Source organism: Drosophila navojoa, chromosome 6, assembly GCF_054131105.1.
Source record: "Drosophila navojoa isolate 15081-1374.11 chromosome 6, UAZ_NAV_1.0, whole genome shotgun sequence".
Lineage (NCBI taxonomy): Eukaryota > Metazoa > Arthropoda > Insecta > Diptera > Drosophilidae > Drosophila > Drosophila navojoa.
In genome coordinates this window covers 778,625-794,873 of record NC_142894.1, presented here as the reverse complement: position 1 = coordinate 794,873, position 16,249 = coordinate 778,625, and the positions used below count along the sequence as shown (strand labels likewise).

Here is a 16,249-nt window from a genome sequence, read left to right as displayed (position 1 = left end):
GCTAGAGACTTGAAACTTGGAACACTTATAAAGTGTTAAAATTTTCCCGATTCACGCGAGCTAATGTTATGATTCTATAAAGATTGATGAAAGAATTATGTGTCTATGCCCACCAGGGGCGTTGCAAATCGCATCTGAAGATATAGTGATTTTTCAAATTCTGCTATGTTCTGGACACTATTGATGCTAGAGACCTTAAATTTAGTATAGGGACCTGTTTCTGGGGCTGGAATATCTCATATATGGGAATATAATTGGTTCGCTAAAAGCTTAGGCCGTCAAACTGCTTATAATAAAATTTAACAATGTCTAAATTATGAAAATATATTATATAATAATAAATGAATTTAACTAAGAATATAATGGTTTTAGTTCCAACTTTAATTTTGGCTTAATTTTTTTTTTTAAATTTAGCTCTTTTTAGCTTCGTTTTTTTGTCAAGCTGGCTCTTATTCGAAAAATTAGGACAGCACTGGTGGGGTGCTAATGCTCGAAAGAAAGTGGGCAAAAAGCTTTACACTACTAGTACGGTCTATGTATTCTATGGTTAGTGATTGAATTATTGGCGGTCTTTTCATTAGATATAAAAATACATTAATCGCTGCTCGATAACAAAAATGCATTATCTGGCTTCCATATCAAAGTACGCATTTCTTTTGCATGAGCTTTAACGAGCTGTCTAAATTATTTTTTATTAAAATATTGTAAGGTAAAATACCAAATTTACAGTTCTATCCGATTTGAAAAAGTTTAGTCTCCGATTCTAAGCTGCGCGATGATAGTGTGACCAAGCGATATTTTGTAAATATACAGAACAAGATCTGCAGACTTGAAAAATCAATATAATTCATATTACATTATTTTTGCAAACACCTTACTTCTTTAATAGTAATAAATTTTGAAAGTGTAATTTATTTGTATTTGAAACGTTGCATTATGCAAAATAAATGAAATATTGTGGTATATCAAATTCATACATATAAATTTAAGCCGTGATTTAAAATGTAAGTCAACTAGAAATTTATTACTATAATCATATAACAATATGTGTATATCACTTCTAAAACGTTAATTGCAAACAATTTATTAATATAAATATAGTAAGTCGATTTCTATATACTTACTAACAGATTATGGTAATGAAAATTTTTTGAATACATATGTACATATGTACAGACATGTATGTATGTATGTACGTGCGTATCTCCGAATGATATGATAAAATGATTACACAGGGCGGCCCAACATACTACACATACATACATATGTACATATTGGCTATAACACCACTGCTGGCTTTATACATATATGGTTTAATTTAAACAAAAAAAATGTAAACAGAAACTAGACTGCATATATGTACATATGTAAATGCCTATGTGGATGTGATGAATGTACATACATATGTATGCGTATGTATGTATATGAATTAGATTTTTCGAGATCTACAAACTTCTCATGCTAATCTAAATATTTGTAGAAAAATCCATAAATTCCGTATTAGATTTAGGTATACATGTACATACATATGTGTGCATACATTTGCCTATGTAATTGTGTGCGTATTAAATAATGTAAATAATATTTTTAAAACCTAATCAGTTTGGAAGTAACCTTTGACTGCTCAAAATAATTGCATGTTTCTTTATTGACTCTACATGTGCGTACCTACGTCTGTACAAACATTTATATATAAATAAACAAACAAATTTTTGCTGAAATTATATCATTAGCAGTATTATATATGTATATGTATAGTTGGAAAATATTCTTTTTAAACATCTGGAAATTCGCTCAACCGAAAGCAAAATTAGTTTGAAAGATATCGATGCTAAATTTTCTTGATAAATTGATTAATACAAAGATTTGAAGTGATGCCACTGTTTGGCAAAAAAGATTCTGGCAAAAGGCCCAAGTCGAAGGACGCGAAGGAGCTAAACAAACAGGTCTCAATTGAAGAAAAATATAATCTTCATGGTCTACTCGGAACGTAAGTAAATAATCTTTTAATGTCCTTACATACCTAACAAATTTTACTAAACAAACTACAGCGGCGCATTTTCCGAAGTACGCTTAGCAGAAAGCAAAGATACGCCGGGCGATCACTTTGCAGTTAAAATCATTGATAAAAAGGCATTGAAAGGAAAAGAAGAATCTTTGGAAAATGAAATACGTGTTCTGCGAAGGTATGTGTAACTTAAGCAAGCTTAAGCGTTGCTGTCGGACACAATCGACTGCATAATACTCCTTAGCATTTATGATCGGATTGTCAATAGGAGAAAAAGGTAAAAAGGAATAGAGACAGGGAAGCAGAATATCAGAGTAAAAAGAAGCAGAAAAAGAAGGATACAAAATAAATGAGGAAGAAAGGGGAAATGGGAACGGGCTTGGATATCAAAGGAGCAGAAAGAAAGATCGAAGTAAAAAGATACGAACAGGGGAAAGGAAAGGAAAAAAAATCTGTATTCAATGAAGACCGACCACATATATTGAAGGATGTTTATAAATCTTATACACTTAAAATCCTCTCTGTTAACAATTTGCATACACACACATTAAAAATACAAAAGCGAGCTGCAAACGAGTACGGCAATATATGCAGGCTTTAAAAGCTTTCTATTTCTGTGATATTTGTACATATATGTATTACATTGTTTATTATGTTTGCATGATAAGTAGCCCTTCTACATTTATTTTTATATACACTTATGATTGAATAGATAGTTTTCTTAACTAATCTTGAGCTGCGTTAAGTCTCGATTTGAGTTCAAAATTCGTACTGTGTTTGTGTTTCTTTTTCATTTTATGTTCTCATTATTTTAATTTGTAAATTTTTCTTCTTCATTTAATCTGCTTTCTTTCTATGTAGGTTTAGTGCAAACCATTTTGATGGCAACATTCCGAATGGAACGCGGTGAGTTTTGATCCCAATTTCAAAAAAACAGTCAAAAATATCCCGTCTTTAAGTCAAATAAGAGATATAACTACATCTTAAGTTAGATAGATTTCGTCCGAAATTCCTCATAATTTTACTAGAAGTAGGGCTCTAAAATCAAATATCTTCAATGAATATTTCAATTTTAATATATTATATTTTATAATTTATTTATATATTTTACTATTTCATTTGGTTTGTTCTATTTACAGACTGACCCACCCGAACATAGTGCAACTACTTGAGACATATGAAGACAAGGCTAAGGTGTATCTGGTCATGGAATTGTATGCATATTGAACTTCAAAAATTCTATATATATATATATATATATATATGAATATATAAAGATATATACAAAATACGATTTCTATAGGGTAACAGGTGGAGAATTGTTCGATCGTATCGTAGAGAAGGGCTCATATACGGAGAAGGATGCATCTCACTTAATTAGACAAATCTTAGAGGCTGTAGACTATATGCATGAACAGGGCGTAGTACACAGAGATCTTAAGGTAAGGTATAATAAGATATATGTATAACTACTTTTATTTGAATATATATACATATATATTACATATTTTTGCTGCGCAGCCCGAAAACTTACTTTACTACAGTCCAGAAGATGATAGTAAAATAATGATAAGTGATTTTGGTTTATCGAAAATGGAGGATTCGGGAATTATGGCAACTGCTTGCGGAACTCCTGGCTATGTGGCACCAGAGGTGCTCGCCCAAAAACCTTATGGCAAAGCCGTTGATGTATGGAGCATAGGAGTTATATCTTATATACTACTTTGCGGATATCCTCCCTTTTATGATGAAAACGATGCCAATTTATTTGCACAAATTCTTAAAGGTATGTTTAATTATGTATTTCACTTTTTCGAGCGACGCGACATGAAAATTGGGAATTACAAAGGTTAACGAAACTCAGTGAAACACCATGCTACAATTTAAAATTTATATCGAGCTCAATAATTCTGAATCGATTACAAATGGGCATGACAGCGTATTGAATCCTAGATCCACTGTTTAAGCATCGATAATTTACTAAATTTTCAAGGATTTGATCAAAAAGTTCTGCCTACATAATTGGTATTTCTAAAAATATATTTTACTTATAAGAATATATTGTTTTCAAGGCGAATTTGAATTCGATTCGCCATATTGGGACGAAATAAGCGAGTCAGCCAAGCACTTTATTAAAAACTTAATGTGTGTCAGTGTAGAAAAGCGATATACTTGCAAGCAAGCTTTGGGACATCCATGGTGAGTTCAACAAGAATCAATTTTGAATTTCGTATTAATAATATTGAATAATATTCACCTCTAGGATATCTGGTAATGAGGCTAGCAGCAAGAATATTCATGGCACTGTATCGGAGCAGCTGAAGAAAAACTTTGCCAAGAGCCGATGGAAAGTAAGCCGAACTATTCTCCCTATATAATATATGTCTCTATATAATATATATGTCTCATACTTGCGTCTTGTGCTACTTATACAGCAAGCATATTATGCTGCAACGGTCATACGACAAATGCAGCGAATGGCGCTTAGTAGCAATAGCAGCGGATTAGCGGATGGACATTCCTCTCTTAATAGATCAACATCAACAACTGCAACTACGCCTCCAACTGCAACTGACAATGGAAATGGGCGAAACTGTGTTAAAGAATCTGAAGGCGAAGCAAATGTTGGAGCTATCAAACAATCATCCTCAACAACGAGCGCGTCGTCTTTAAATGAATCCCCGCACACAGATATTAAGAATCACCAAAGAATCTCGCCAAATTGCAGTTTCAGCGGCAAAGCAAACTAACATGTTTAAGCACGCGTATTTACTCTATAAGCACAAAATGAATGCTATATTGAATATGTGTGATGAGCCTGGCGTATCTATAGTATATTTGGTATACATTTTGCAAAATTAAACGTAGATAATATATCAATATCTCTATATATACGCGACGCTCATATTTAAACAGTTTAAAGCCAATCAAGCTATAACTGCACATATATAAATATATAATATATATGTTGTTATTTGAAAAACAAAAATAATAATGAATTATTTTGTAAATTGGTTTCTGTAGTTATATGAACTTTAAATAATTTACAACATATGTATATTTATTAAAATTAAATATGATTGCTTAAATAATTATATTTCCGCAAGCTTTTCGCACTTATTCCAAGTGAAATATTCGTATTGTCTAATGATCGGCAAAATGCAATTAAATCTAAACGTAAACTAATATACTTTCATTCATTTGAGCCCAAATTAAATTCGTATAATTTTTTTACACAATTAAATATGTCTACAGTTTGTGAAATCTTTTTCAATTTCTACTATATCGTTACTTCCATTACTTCAACAGTTTTTCAGATATTCAACTAAAATTATATACCGTTGCCAGCGATTGAGAAATATGAAGTATATGTATATACATAAGTCGCTGGACTGAAAATTATTTTATCCAAAAATATATGTTATATACACTATATACATTATTATTGCAAAAATTCTATAGAACTGTACTCTACACAACTGGAGCCCTTAAATTGACTTTGCATTTTCCTATGGTGTAAATAAGTCGTGACATCAAGCAGTAGAGACTAGATCATATATTATATAAGTTAAGACTATCGACAATCTAAGGAGGCTGGAGAGTCCAGTCACACATTCAAGGGGAGAACCCAATCAGTAGAACTGATTTAGGGTCCGTTTATATTCGGACTAGAGAGAGTTTAGATCTTTTGTTACTAAATTATATAAATATATTATTTCATTGAACACAAAATTGTTTATATTCACAAGAACCCAACACAGCGGCCCCGATCACTAGTGCTCTAGTGTGGGAGAGCTTAACTGGCACCCGAGCAGGGACCCACATTCTTCACGGAGATAAACGAAAGCAAGAGAGAGCCCAGATGATTATGGAACCACCCTCACCTAAGCAGGTCTTACACCAAAAAGGATCCTGAGGGCTTTCCAATCTATATAAAATAATAACTATTTGCCGGTTTGGTAACAAAAGATAACACACCTAGTAATTGGTAATTAAAGTAATTCTATATCAGACAACGCAATAAAACACTTAGTAATACACATAGTATTACTATCAATACAATTAGTAATTCAATGAAAAAATAGATTTTTTTAAAAATCGCAATGTGACAATCAAAACAAAAACTGAAAATTTTTTTCATAAATCACACTTAAGAAAATAGAAAAAAAGGGGAAAAAGCTCATTTAATTATATTATAATAATCCTCTTGGTATATCCTTCCTAGTTTCGAACATTCATGCTAATAGGGATTTCCGAGATGCCAGAGGGAATGAAATAAATGCGCTTACAATGTAGGATGTATCGTCATAATCACAAATGAATACTAAATGTATGGAACTATGAATGCTTGAATTAACTTGAAGGTGGATATCGATGGCCCTCTTTATGCTAATTTATGGACTTGACTATGGATAGTAAACTTATATTGGATAAATATCATTATATTGGAAAATTTATATTGGATGAATATCATTAAAATGGACATATGCACCCTGATCTGCGGGACACTAATATTTAAATGGGGAAGAGTTAAGACTATCGACAATCTAAGGAGGCTGGAGAATCCAGTCACACATTCAAGGGGAGAACCCAATCAGTAGAACTGAATTGGGATCAGTTTATATTCGGACTAGAGAGAGTTTAGATCTTTTGTTACTAAATTATATAAAATATATTATTTCATTGAACACAAAGTTGTTTATATTCACAAGAACCCAACACAGTCCCCAATCACTAGTGCTCTAGTGTGGAAGAGCTTAACTTACATATATCATATTCCTGGATTGATTCAAATTGAAATCTTCAAAGAGTTCTTGGTGAATTTAGATAGAATACTCCTAAGGTCCTTTTTTATACCATGAACCCATCGAGAATAACGAGAACAAGTGTTTTCAGCCTAATTTGAACACTTTTAAACCGGGAGACTTACAGATTTAGGATACCATGCCCGCTTCGCACACAATGTTTATAAAACGTATTTCAAGTACTAGTGGCTTGTGCTTAGAAATATGCATGCATTTGAACATTATGAGCATAAAATATGTGCAGTATGATTAGAATATCAGCTTGGAGGAGCCTTTTTGTTACTTACGTCTTTTTTTTTATTAACTAATAGTTAAAGCTGAAAATTACAATTGGATTTACACATACATAGATGAAATTTATTAAATCTAGCTCAAATTTGATCAGTTGTAAATCTCCTCTTGATGCTTCTTAAGAACTTAATTTTTTTTTGTTTCGCTTCTTCTTTTTTTCGGAGCCACTCACTTTTTTCTTAGATACGCAAACACGACAAAACCAATCTTCATTATCGTTTGGAGCCACAAGTATGCCCACGCATGTCCTATAATGCTCAAACATGATAATTATGTAAAAAACATATTTTTAAGTACACGGACTCACCAATGATACCATGCATCACATCCATCGCAACCAATCATGGCTGAGCCATCATCAACTTTTCCACATGCCGGACAAATCCAGATGCGATAGCCATCAGCATCAACATAAGACGAGGGACGACTTAGCTCTGCACTCTGTGTTGTTGTTGGAGTGGGCGTGCCGTCAGATACTTTCGTTGCATTCAATGCAGCACTAGGTCTTGAGCTCTGTTTTATAGGCGACAATGACAATGATAACGATGATGTTGGCTGCATTAATTGTTGGGGTAATAGAACTGAACTAGCCGATATTGTTGATGTGGCTGCATTTGAAGTCCAATTGTTTGCTGTGGTTCCAGTTACAGCAGATAGAGCTGGCGACTGGGTACTTATTAGTGGCATCGCCGCTGACATCATGGGTGAAATAGCCTGGGTTTTGGTACTAACCGAGGAAACAGAAGCAGACGGGGCCGTAGGTAAATTCAAATGTTGGGTTTCGCCTAAAACAAGATCACTTATTGAATTACACTTCATATAAGTATTTAATTTTACAATTCTATTGCCTACATTGCTTTGGCTTCGGAGCACGGGTTACAAGTGGCGAGAATCTAGCCAATTCTGGCGAATGCTCCCTTTTAGCCAATGTGATTGCCGTCTGAGGAGGGTGTGCTATCGTATTAGTTACTACCGCATCATGCTCATAATCCATTCCTTCGACTGTGGGTTGTGAGGGTGATGATCTTCCACTAAGCTTCAGTGTTAACCTTGGTATGTGGTTAGGTGAAAGGTCTAAGTTGGGTGACGCTATCGAATTTGGGATCATCGGTATTGAGTGACCAAATGTCGATGGTGCTAAAGTCTCGACGTCTCCTCCAATTACTGCATGACCCATGGCACCTGCAGTACTATTTTTTAATTGTATGTCACTGCTTCCTTCTCGTGCTTCGCGGATCTCTTTTATTATTTGCAATCTATCCGTTGGCAACTGTAATACAATTTATATATATGTATGTATATAGTATAAAAATATATATACAAAATTTATATATTCATTTTTGATAAATATAAAATAATTGGAAAGCTTACTTGTTTTTTTCGTTTCTTATCCTTTCTTAATTTTTTCTCTTCGCTTTTTATCTTTTCATTAGATAATACATCCATATCATCCGCCTTACATTTGTTGCGGATTTTTTCCTTTTTGTCTTTCTTTTTTTTTATCTTTCCCTCTTTCGGCTTTTTAAACTTTTTATGCAACTTCCGAATTTTCAGTTCACTGATTGTCATATTGGTTGGGGTAATCGTTAAATCGTCATATCCAAGAGCTCCAAGGAAATGTGGATCGGGTGCTGCAGCTGTTGTTGGCATTGTTGCATCAGCGGATGTGGCTGTTGGTGCACCAGAAGTGGCGCCAACTGCTAGACTTGTGGATGGCACTGTCAAGGACGAATATGCCAAACCACTGTCAATCCGAGACAGGGGTATTAGATCTGCGCCACCAGCAAGACTAAATTTATCGCTACCCATGAAGTGGATCTTGAATGGTGTTGTCGTTGCTTGTTTTGTTGCTGCTGCTGTTGTCGTTGTGGTTGTTGCTGTCGTTGGTTGTGATGACGGTGGCGCAACAGGCAATTTGTTCTCATCAGTTTGACGTATTTTTAAAGTTCCCGAATGAGGTTTCCTATTGCATTTTGGTTGTAGCAAGGGACTGGAATTGATCGCATATAGTTGACAGGTTTCAATAACTGGATTCATAAGACTCGACGGTTGCTTTAAGTTTGTTTTTTGACTAGGTGATAGACTGTTATTTGCCTTGGATTCGCCGTCGTTTGAGTCCGAGTCGGACACCTCAATGGGATCACCGACGTTGCCTGTTGCAGCTGGCAATAATTTGACTTGTGCCTTTCTAGTGTTAGTGAAGTCTTCGTTGACAGCCTGAACGACAGTTGATCTATGAGTTACTTCTGCATCAGCGCACTCGTTAGTTAGCATTTGATGGGGTGACTTTAGTTTAACGCCTTCAACTGGTCCAGTTGGAATTTTCATAGAGTCTGGCACCAGCGGCGCAACATTGCAATAGCTGCGTTCCATATGAATGTCTGACAGCGGCATGAGCCCACTCAGAGCTGCTGCTTTATTATCTGTGAATTGAAAATAAGAACATTTCTTGACCTAAACCCCAAGTATGCACCCTAAGTGTGGTTTATGCTTACCCGGAGCTGTAGCTGAGAAGTTCATAAACGAATGTGACATAATTAAATTGGAGGCCGTGCCGCAGACAACCGACTTGTTAAAACCAGTTAAATTCGGCGAAAATAAACCTGGACCCGTTGGTATTAGGCCAGGTCGTGGAGGAAAGTGCAATAAGGGCAGCATCGGCATTATATTTCGTTCATTGTTTGAGATTGTCCTTGGTCCAGAGCCAGTTTCAAAGCCAAGACTTCCAACTAGTTTTGTATCCGAGTCAGCCCCTATGACAAGCGTTGAAGCCTTCGACATTTTCATCTCTGAATCCATTAAACAAATCTTTTTATCCATTTCTCGCGCATTGTCAATATTGCTGTCCTGATATTTTATTTTCGATTTTTTTTTCTCCTTTTTTTCTTTTGGTTTTTCGACCTTCTTTTCACCCTGATTGTCCGAAAAATTTAGACTGATATTACTTTTCAATTGATCGACATGACTTAGATTCAGGGGCTCCATCACAGGCATAGCAAATGTTAAGGGTATGGGGACAGTAGTGGGTAAAGTTGGCATCACTGTAGTACTGTCTTGATATGTACAAACTGGATTCAGCTTTGTAGCTTTTGTTTTCTTTTGTATTTGTATGGACGAAGGTATGGGCAATATGTTAGTTAATGAGGATGCTTGAGGCCTGCATTGATTTTTGCCACCTGGTTTACGGCCACGTTTTTTTGGTTTATTCAAATCATTATTCAGTAAATTGGTTGCAGATGAAGGCGATTGCGGATAAGTGTTTAAATAATCGTATGTTGCCAAATTACCCAAGGACAAATTTAAATTGGTATTAGTTATATTCTCATTAGCACTTGGGGCTGGCGGTGCTGGTGTTATAGTTGTACCAGATGGCAAATTGATTAACGGCGATGCTACATTGTTGGCATTTTCATATGGGCTCGAAGAAACATTCAATTTGCTAACCTTTTGCTTGGAGATTTTCTTAAAAATATTCAATTTATTTCGATCTGGTTCGTTAGCTAGTTTTATTTCGTCAATCAATTCAATTGCTATGTTGGGCGCTGGGGCTATGTTGTATGCTTCTTTGTCTTCAATCTGTATGACAGCAGGAGGAACAAGTCCAACTTCATTCACGGGCTGCTCAAGTGGTACGGGATTTGCGCTACTGAATGGATTCACTGGCATAGTGTTGATTGTACCTATACTGAACTTGGAAGCTGACTGAAATTGACCTGGCGGCTGCTGCTGCAGCTGAAGTTGCTGTTGCTTTTGGTATTTTAGTTGCTTTTGTTTTAGTTTTGTTTGTTTTTTTATCAATTTCTCAAATTGTGTTCGCTCTGTTGAACCATCTGGCAAATCGGATAATATGCCACGATTTAATATTTTCATTTTTTTCAGGTCGATCCCATTGCTGCCGCTACAGCTGCTTCCACTTTCAATTTGATTCTTTGACAACTTTTGATAAATTTTCAAAGCTTTTCGCCGAGCCTTATCCACAGCTTTGACAGCACTTAAATCATTTGTCTTCTGACCCGTAGTTATATTTTTCTTTTTGCTCTTCTTGTGTTTTGAGTTCGGTGTTAGTGTTGCAAATGCTGCCGTTTCTGACGCAGCAGAGTTTGCTTCCTCATTACATCTATTAATTTCATTCGATGTAGTCGGATCACAGCATGGAGGCTTTTGCTCTACCGTTGCAATATCTGGCAAACGTTCTAGAGAATCAAATTTTTTTATTTTTGGTATGTCAACAACATCATTTGTGGTATCTTTTTGTATTTCCAATTTAGGCACATGCGGAATGGAAGGTGCATCGAGTCCTTTGAATTTTTCTAAAAACAAATATGCATATCTTTTAGTATTATCATAAATTGAAGTTATATATATATATATATATATATATATAATGCTTAAAAGCTAAAAAATGAGACCAAAACAGTTCTACTACCATTTATGAAAAAAACTAAGCTATTTTTATACCCTGAACCCATTGAAAATGGGAAATCAGGGTATAATGTTTTTGTGAAAAAGTATGTAACAGGCAGAAGGAATCATCGCAGACCCCATAAAGTATATATATTCTTGATCAGCACGACGAGCTGAGTCGATATAGCCCTGTCCGTCTGTCCGTATGAACGCCGAGATCTCAGAAGATTTACGAGCTAGAGAGTATAAAGTATATATGTATGTATACTCGTGTATACCATACGCAGTACGAGTTCGCTTTATTTTTTCGATAACTCATCCGATAACTTTTTTTATCGAGAATAATCGAAAAATAGATTTTGTTTTTTTGTGCCTCATTGGAATACTAATAGACGTGGAGTCTTCAGATTTATTGTGTATATACATATTATAATTACAAACATTTTGTAATCAACAGATTTTGGATACCACGCCCCCTTCGCCGCCAATTTGTAAAAAACGTATTTCAAGTACTAGAGACTTGTGCTTTGGAATGTACATACATCTGAACATTATGATTACGTTCTGAAAGTTTCATTAAGATTGTACGTCTAGAAATTAAATTATTCAACTAATAAATTCTCATACTATTGGCCACACTGCAGCGCTGGCTAAGCGCAATCGCTGCTTACTGCACAGATAGCAGAGCGCAGGCTTATGCGTGCGTTTGGATGCATGTGTATGTATGTGTGCATAAAATAAGTTCAGAATGATTATAACATCAGCTTGGAGGGTTCAGGGTATCTCCTGGTCGAGCAGTTTCGACTAGAGCCTTCATACTTGTTATTGATGTTGTTTACAATTGTCTGTGTACTCACCAATAATGTCTGGTACGTAAGCTTCTGGTAATTTTCCCTCAATCGCCGGCGATATGAACCCTCCCGTCGTCATAACGACGCTACTGATTTCTCGTATTGCATGACCATCATGATCCAAGTTGTCAGTAGAGGATGATTTTAGACTGGACAACTTCGATATACCACCGACGACAGCTGCCGCAGAAGGAAAGTCGTTTATTACAGCTTGAATTAGCTTTGTTGTTGTAAGCTCTCTATTTGATTCTAATTTACATAGTTGAAGCTGTTCGCTTTCCGACTTCTCTGGCCAGCTGATTGAGGAGGAAGAGTTGGAACAGGAGATTGTTGGCGTTGGTTCTGTGGGCAACATCGGTGGTAGGTATTCAAATATGTGAACGGGTCTCGTAAGAGTCTCTGCACTGCCGGGTTTTAGGAAGTTCATGTTTGAATATCGCTTTACTGGAAATGCTGGTATATCGCGAACGAATGGCATTGGCTCCACATTTCCAATATAATCTAGTAGTTCGGGTACGTTAATGTTAACATTTCTTAGGCTCAGCACTGCATCCTTCAAATTTGGCTCAATGCGATTTGCTATAATATATATATTTACATATCTGCCTGTATATACGAATCTAAATATTTATAAACAAGGTAATTACCATGCTCGGCTTGGCTGTGTAGGTCCCGTGCAAGTTCTTGGATAAAACGTAGTAAAATGTCCTCTAGAAGTTCTAGCGGCGCACTCTGGGTTCTACTATATCCAATAGTTTGCGCTATTTGGGCTATAACAACACCCAATAACTCAGAAGTATATTTTTCAGTCATTGTCTTTGTGGGCTGACGTTTTTTCGGAAATAATTTTGTTTTATTTCTTTGCATATATTGGTAGTCTTCTAGTGTTGAGCAACACGCAAGGAAAAAATTGTATTGACACCCCGATTTGTTTTAGTTACATAGAATTTCATAATTTACAACGCCTTGTTTTACGGATGGCAGACAAGGAAGTGACTTTACAATATTTTCCCTACGAACTTTCTATTTCAGACGGACGTGAGCTTCGTTGCTTCAATTTAAAATGTATATAATTTAGAGATCAGCGATAACACTGTCTGGTTAGTGGCGATAATAAATACGCGACACGATTACAAGAACAGGACTGTAACCGATATGTATTAGATGTAGACTATCGACTATCGACTGCCACTAGTGATGTAAGAAATCATAGATGCATCGAACATCGATGTTTTATTAGTGATTTTTGGGAAGGTTTGAAAGTACCTGAATATATTTATAATTGCAATAATGGCATCTTCTGTTGCCCCTAAAATAATATGTAATTCTGTTTAATTTTAGTGTAATGTATAAGACTTTTATGAAAGTATAAGATATCTCTCCTAGGTCCTATGCAAAATACTGCTATAAACGCGAATTATTATTTTAACTTGTGTTAAATAATGTTGAATTTAAATTTTGTTTTTTATATATGGCATATATATTTTTATACCCTAATCTCCTTGAAAATGGGAAATCAGAGTATATTGGTTTTGTTAAAATGTATGCAACAGGCAGAAGGAGGCGTGGCAGACGCCACAAAGTATATATTCTTGATCAGGGCGACGAGCTGAGTCGATTTAGCCCTGTCCGTCCGTCCGTCTGTCCGTCTGCATGTCAGTCCGTATGTTTGAACGCGTCGATTTCAGAAGATATAAAAGCTAGAGACTTCAAATTTTTTTTTTTTAATGTCCGTACATAGCGCGAGCATATCGAGTTTATCACTAAAAATCGATAGCTCACCCCGTTATTTTTTATCGATAAACCCTTATCGAAACTCGATTATAAAATTATATCTCGTACATCTTCAAAGCTAGAGCACTGACACTGACCAGACAACACATAGACTAGACATGTAGAGCAACGTTTTTCCACGCCGCAACATCTGTCTAGCAGGGCCCGGCCAACTTCGTATTCGCTCGGTTTGGTATTGGCTGGCTCGGGTAATGAAAGATAGCACGACGAAATCAGTGCGCTCTAAGCACGCAAACGAAATGGTCATGTATGCGCTTTTCGTTTTAGCGCACAAAAATTGAATTTCTTCGCGACGGTCCCAGCTCTCTTCTTTTGAGTGAAGAGTATACCGAAATCTTAAAATCGTTTGCGACATTCATGCAAACAAAATGTTTGTGTTTCGATATATGTATGTATATTTATGGGAAGGGTATGAATGCGTCGAGGCGCAGAAAGAATATGATCTCGCGACAGGCATGTATACACACACTTGTAGTCCTTTGCTACATGTATGAGCATTTGTGACCTGCGTGCGTTACTCTTGCTGCTTGTAGTAATTTTAAGGCCCAGCAATTGCATTTGGTCGGTCTTACGGACTGTCTCTTGAGGCTCGACTCGAGCCGCTGGAGCAGTGAACATAAGGCACGACAGAGTCACTGCGCTGCAAGTGTTGACACGAAATGAACAGATTCGCACGTGAAGTGCGGATATGCGCTCTTTTTCCCAAACTCTCTCTCCCTCCCTTTATGCTCTCTCTTTATCGTCCACTGCTGCCAGAATCTCCTAAGCAATTGCTAGATTTGCGGAAAAATGATCAAAACTTTATACAAATTTGGTAAAAATTGACAAAAAACAAAAACAAAAAAAACGAATATAAAAACACACACACACACACACACACACACACACGCACACGCAGTGTTGGCAATATTATGAGAATTTATTTGTTGAATAATTTAATTTCTTCATGAAAGCACAACTCTCTAGTACTTGAAATACGCATTTTACAAACATAGGGGTGAGGGCGTGGATATAGAATCGAAATTGTAATAATAATATATATTTAAAATTTGGAGACTCTTGCTTTAAAGATGTAGGATACATAATTTTATAACTGATTTTAGAGAATGTTTTAATCGATAACAAAATAACGGGATGAGTTATCAATTTTCGGTGATAAATTCGATTTGCGCGCTATATATACGCCCTAATCAAGAAAATATATACTTTGTATGTTCTGCCACGGCTCCTTCTGCCTTTTACATACATTTTAACAAAACCATTACACCCATTTTCAATGGGCTTAGGGTATATTCAATGACCAATGCGTACTCAGGTAAACAAATACTCATACATTAAGCGAGAGACTGACATTGTGTCTGTGTGTGCTTCAACGCGTTCATACCCCTCGTAGACATAATCATGAAAACGCTAAGACTTCATATGAGCATGGCAAACGATTTTAAGATATCGGTATACCCTTCACTTAAAAGGAAACAGCTGGGATCGTCGCGAGCGAATTTCAATTTTTATGGGTTCGGGGTATCTCCTAGTCGAGCAGTCTCGTATAGAGTCTTCTTACTTGTTGTTGTTGGAAATAGAACAAAATATTCTTTTCTCATTGTTAAGAGAATATAAATACATAAGTATGTGCTATCTTTAATAGTACATATTGATAATATATGGTGTTGAACATTACGCACTGCAAAAAAACATGCTGAACGAATTATTAATGCTTGGGGCTCGTATGGCTCTTATTCTCTTAACAGTGTGCATAGAGCGGTTATAGGCATTACAAATTATTATTCAGGCTTGGGAGATCTCACAAAGGGTATATTCATGTTCAGTCGATTATTCATATATATTTTATAGACATACAATTTATATACGCATTCACGAAAGTGAATTATTAGTATATTGGTTTTGTGCAATGCCCGCCCGTTTGTCCGTATGAACGCAATTTTTTCGGCGCTATTGAAGCTAGAGACTTGGAATTTGGAACACATTTTCTTGTATATCTCCGATTTATAAAGTGGTTTAATTTTCCCGATCTATCCACTAGGGGCGTGCCAAATCGGAAAATGCATTTTCGGATTGTTCAGGCATGAGCATATAAG

General features: G+C 35.8%; 3 protein-coding genes across 5 annotated transcripts in view; 2 read left to right on the top strand and 1 right to left on the bottom strand.

Annotated features, from left to right (window-relative positions):
• The window catches only part of sv (paired box protein shaven), a 178,661-nt gene that overhangs the window by 60,463 nt on the left and 101,949 nt on the right, over positions 1-16,249 (top strand). The gene's annotated exons all lie outside the window — the stretch shown is intronic.
• CaMKI (Calcium/calmodulin-dependent protein kinase I) lies at positions 740-4,834 on the top strand. 2 transcript variants are annotated; one of them, XM_030389342.2, is made up of 10 exons: positions 740-1,004; positions 1,865-1,990; positions 2,052-2,186; positions 2,870-2,914; positions 3,148-3,222; positions 3,312-3,450; positions 3,530-3,794; positions 4,081-4,207; positions 4,272-4,359; positions 4,444-4,834. In XM_030389342.2, exons 2-10 carry the CDS (start codon positions 1,875-1,877, stop codon positions 4,756-4,758), a joined length of 1,305 nt encoding a protein of 434 aa, XP_030245202.1. In that variant the 5' UTR covers positions 740-1,004; positions 1,865-1,874; the 3' UTR covers positions 4,759-4,834. The 2 variants fall into 2 exon arrangements, with proteins under 2 accessions (XP_030245202.1, XP_030245204.1); XM_030389344.2 differs by lacking the exons at positions 740-1,004; positions 2,870-2,914.
• Taf3 (TBP-associated factor 3) lies at positions 7,199-13,405 on the bottom strand. 2 transcript variants are annotated; one of them, XM_089262796.1, is made up of 7 exons: positions 13,007-13,397; positions 12,366-12,938; positions 9,600-11,414; positions 8,476-9,527; positions 7,957-8,374; positions 7,412-7,889; positions 7,199-7,352 (listed from the first exon to the last, which is right to left on the bottom strand). In XM_089262796.1, exons 1-7 carry the CDS (start codon positions 13,224-13,226, stop codon positions 7,223-7,225), a joined length of 4,686 nt encoding a protein of 1,561 aa, XP_089118922.1. In that variant the 5' UTR covers positions 13,227-13,397; the 3' UTR covers positions 7,199-7,222. The 2 variants fall into 2 exon arrangements, with proteins under 2 accessions (XP_089118922.1, XP_089118923.1); XM_089262797.1 differs by lacking the exon at positions 7,199-7,352 and having other exon boundaries at positions 7,771-7,903; positions 13,007-13,405.

Bases quoted from the DNA above. Each gene is read 5' to 3' on its own strand.
- CaMKI (XM_030389342.2), top strand. From the start codon at position 1,875: ATGCCACTGTTTGGCAAAAAAGATTCTGGCAAAAGGCCCAAGTCGAAG. The intron at 1,991-2,051 runs GTAAGTAAATAA...AACAAACTACAG, and splicing joins CTTCATGGTCTACTCGGAAC to CGGCGCATTTTCCGAAGTAC. The intron at 3,223-3,311 runs GTATGCATATTG...CGATTTCTATAG, and splicing joins GTGTATCTGGTCATGGAATT to GGTAACAGGTGGAGAATTGT.
- Taf3 (XM_089262796.1), bottom strand. From the start codon at position 13,226: ATGCAAAGAAATAAAACAAAATTATTTCCGAAAAAACGTCAGCCCACA. The intron at 12,939-13,006 runs GTAATTACCTTG...TATATATTATAG, and splicing joins ACACAGCCAAGCCGAGCATG to CAAATCGCATTGAGCCAAAT. The intron at 8,375-8,475 runs GTAAGCTTTCCA...ATTGTATTACAG, and splicing joins ATAAGAAACGAAAAAAACAA to TTGCCAACGGATAGATTGCA.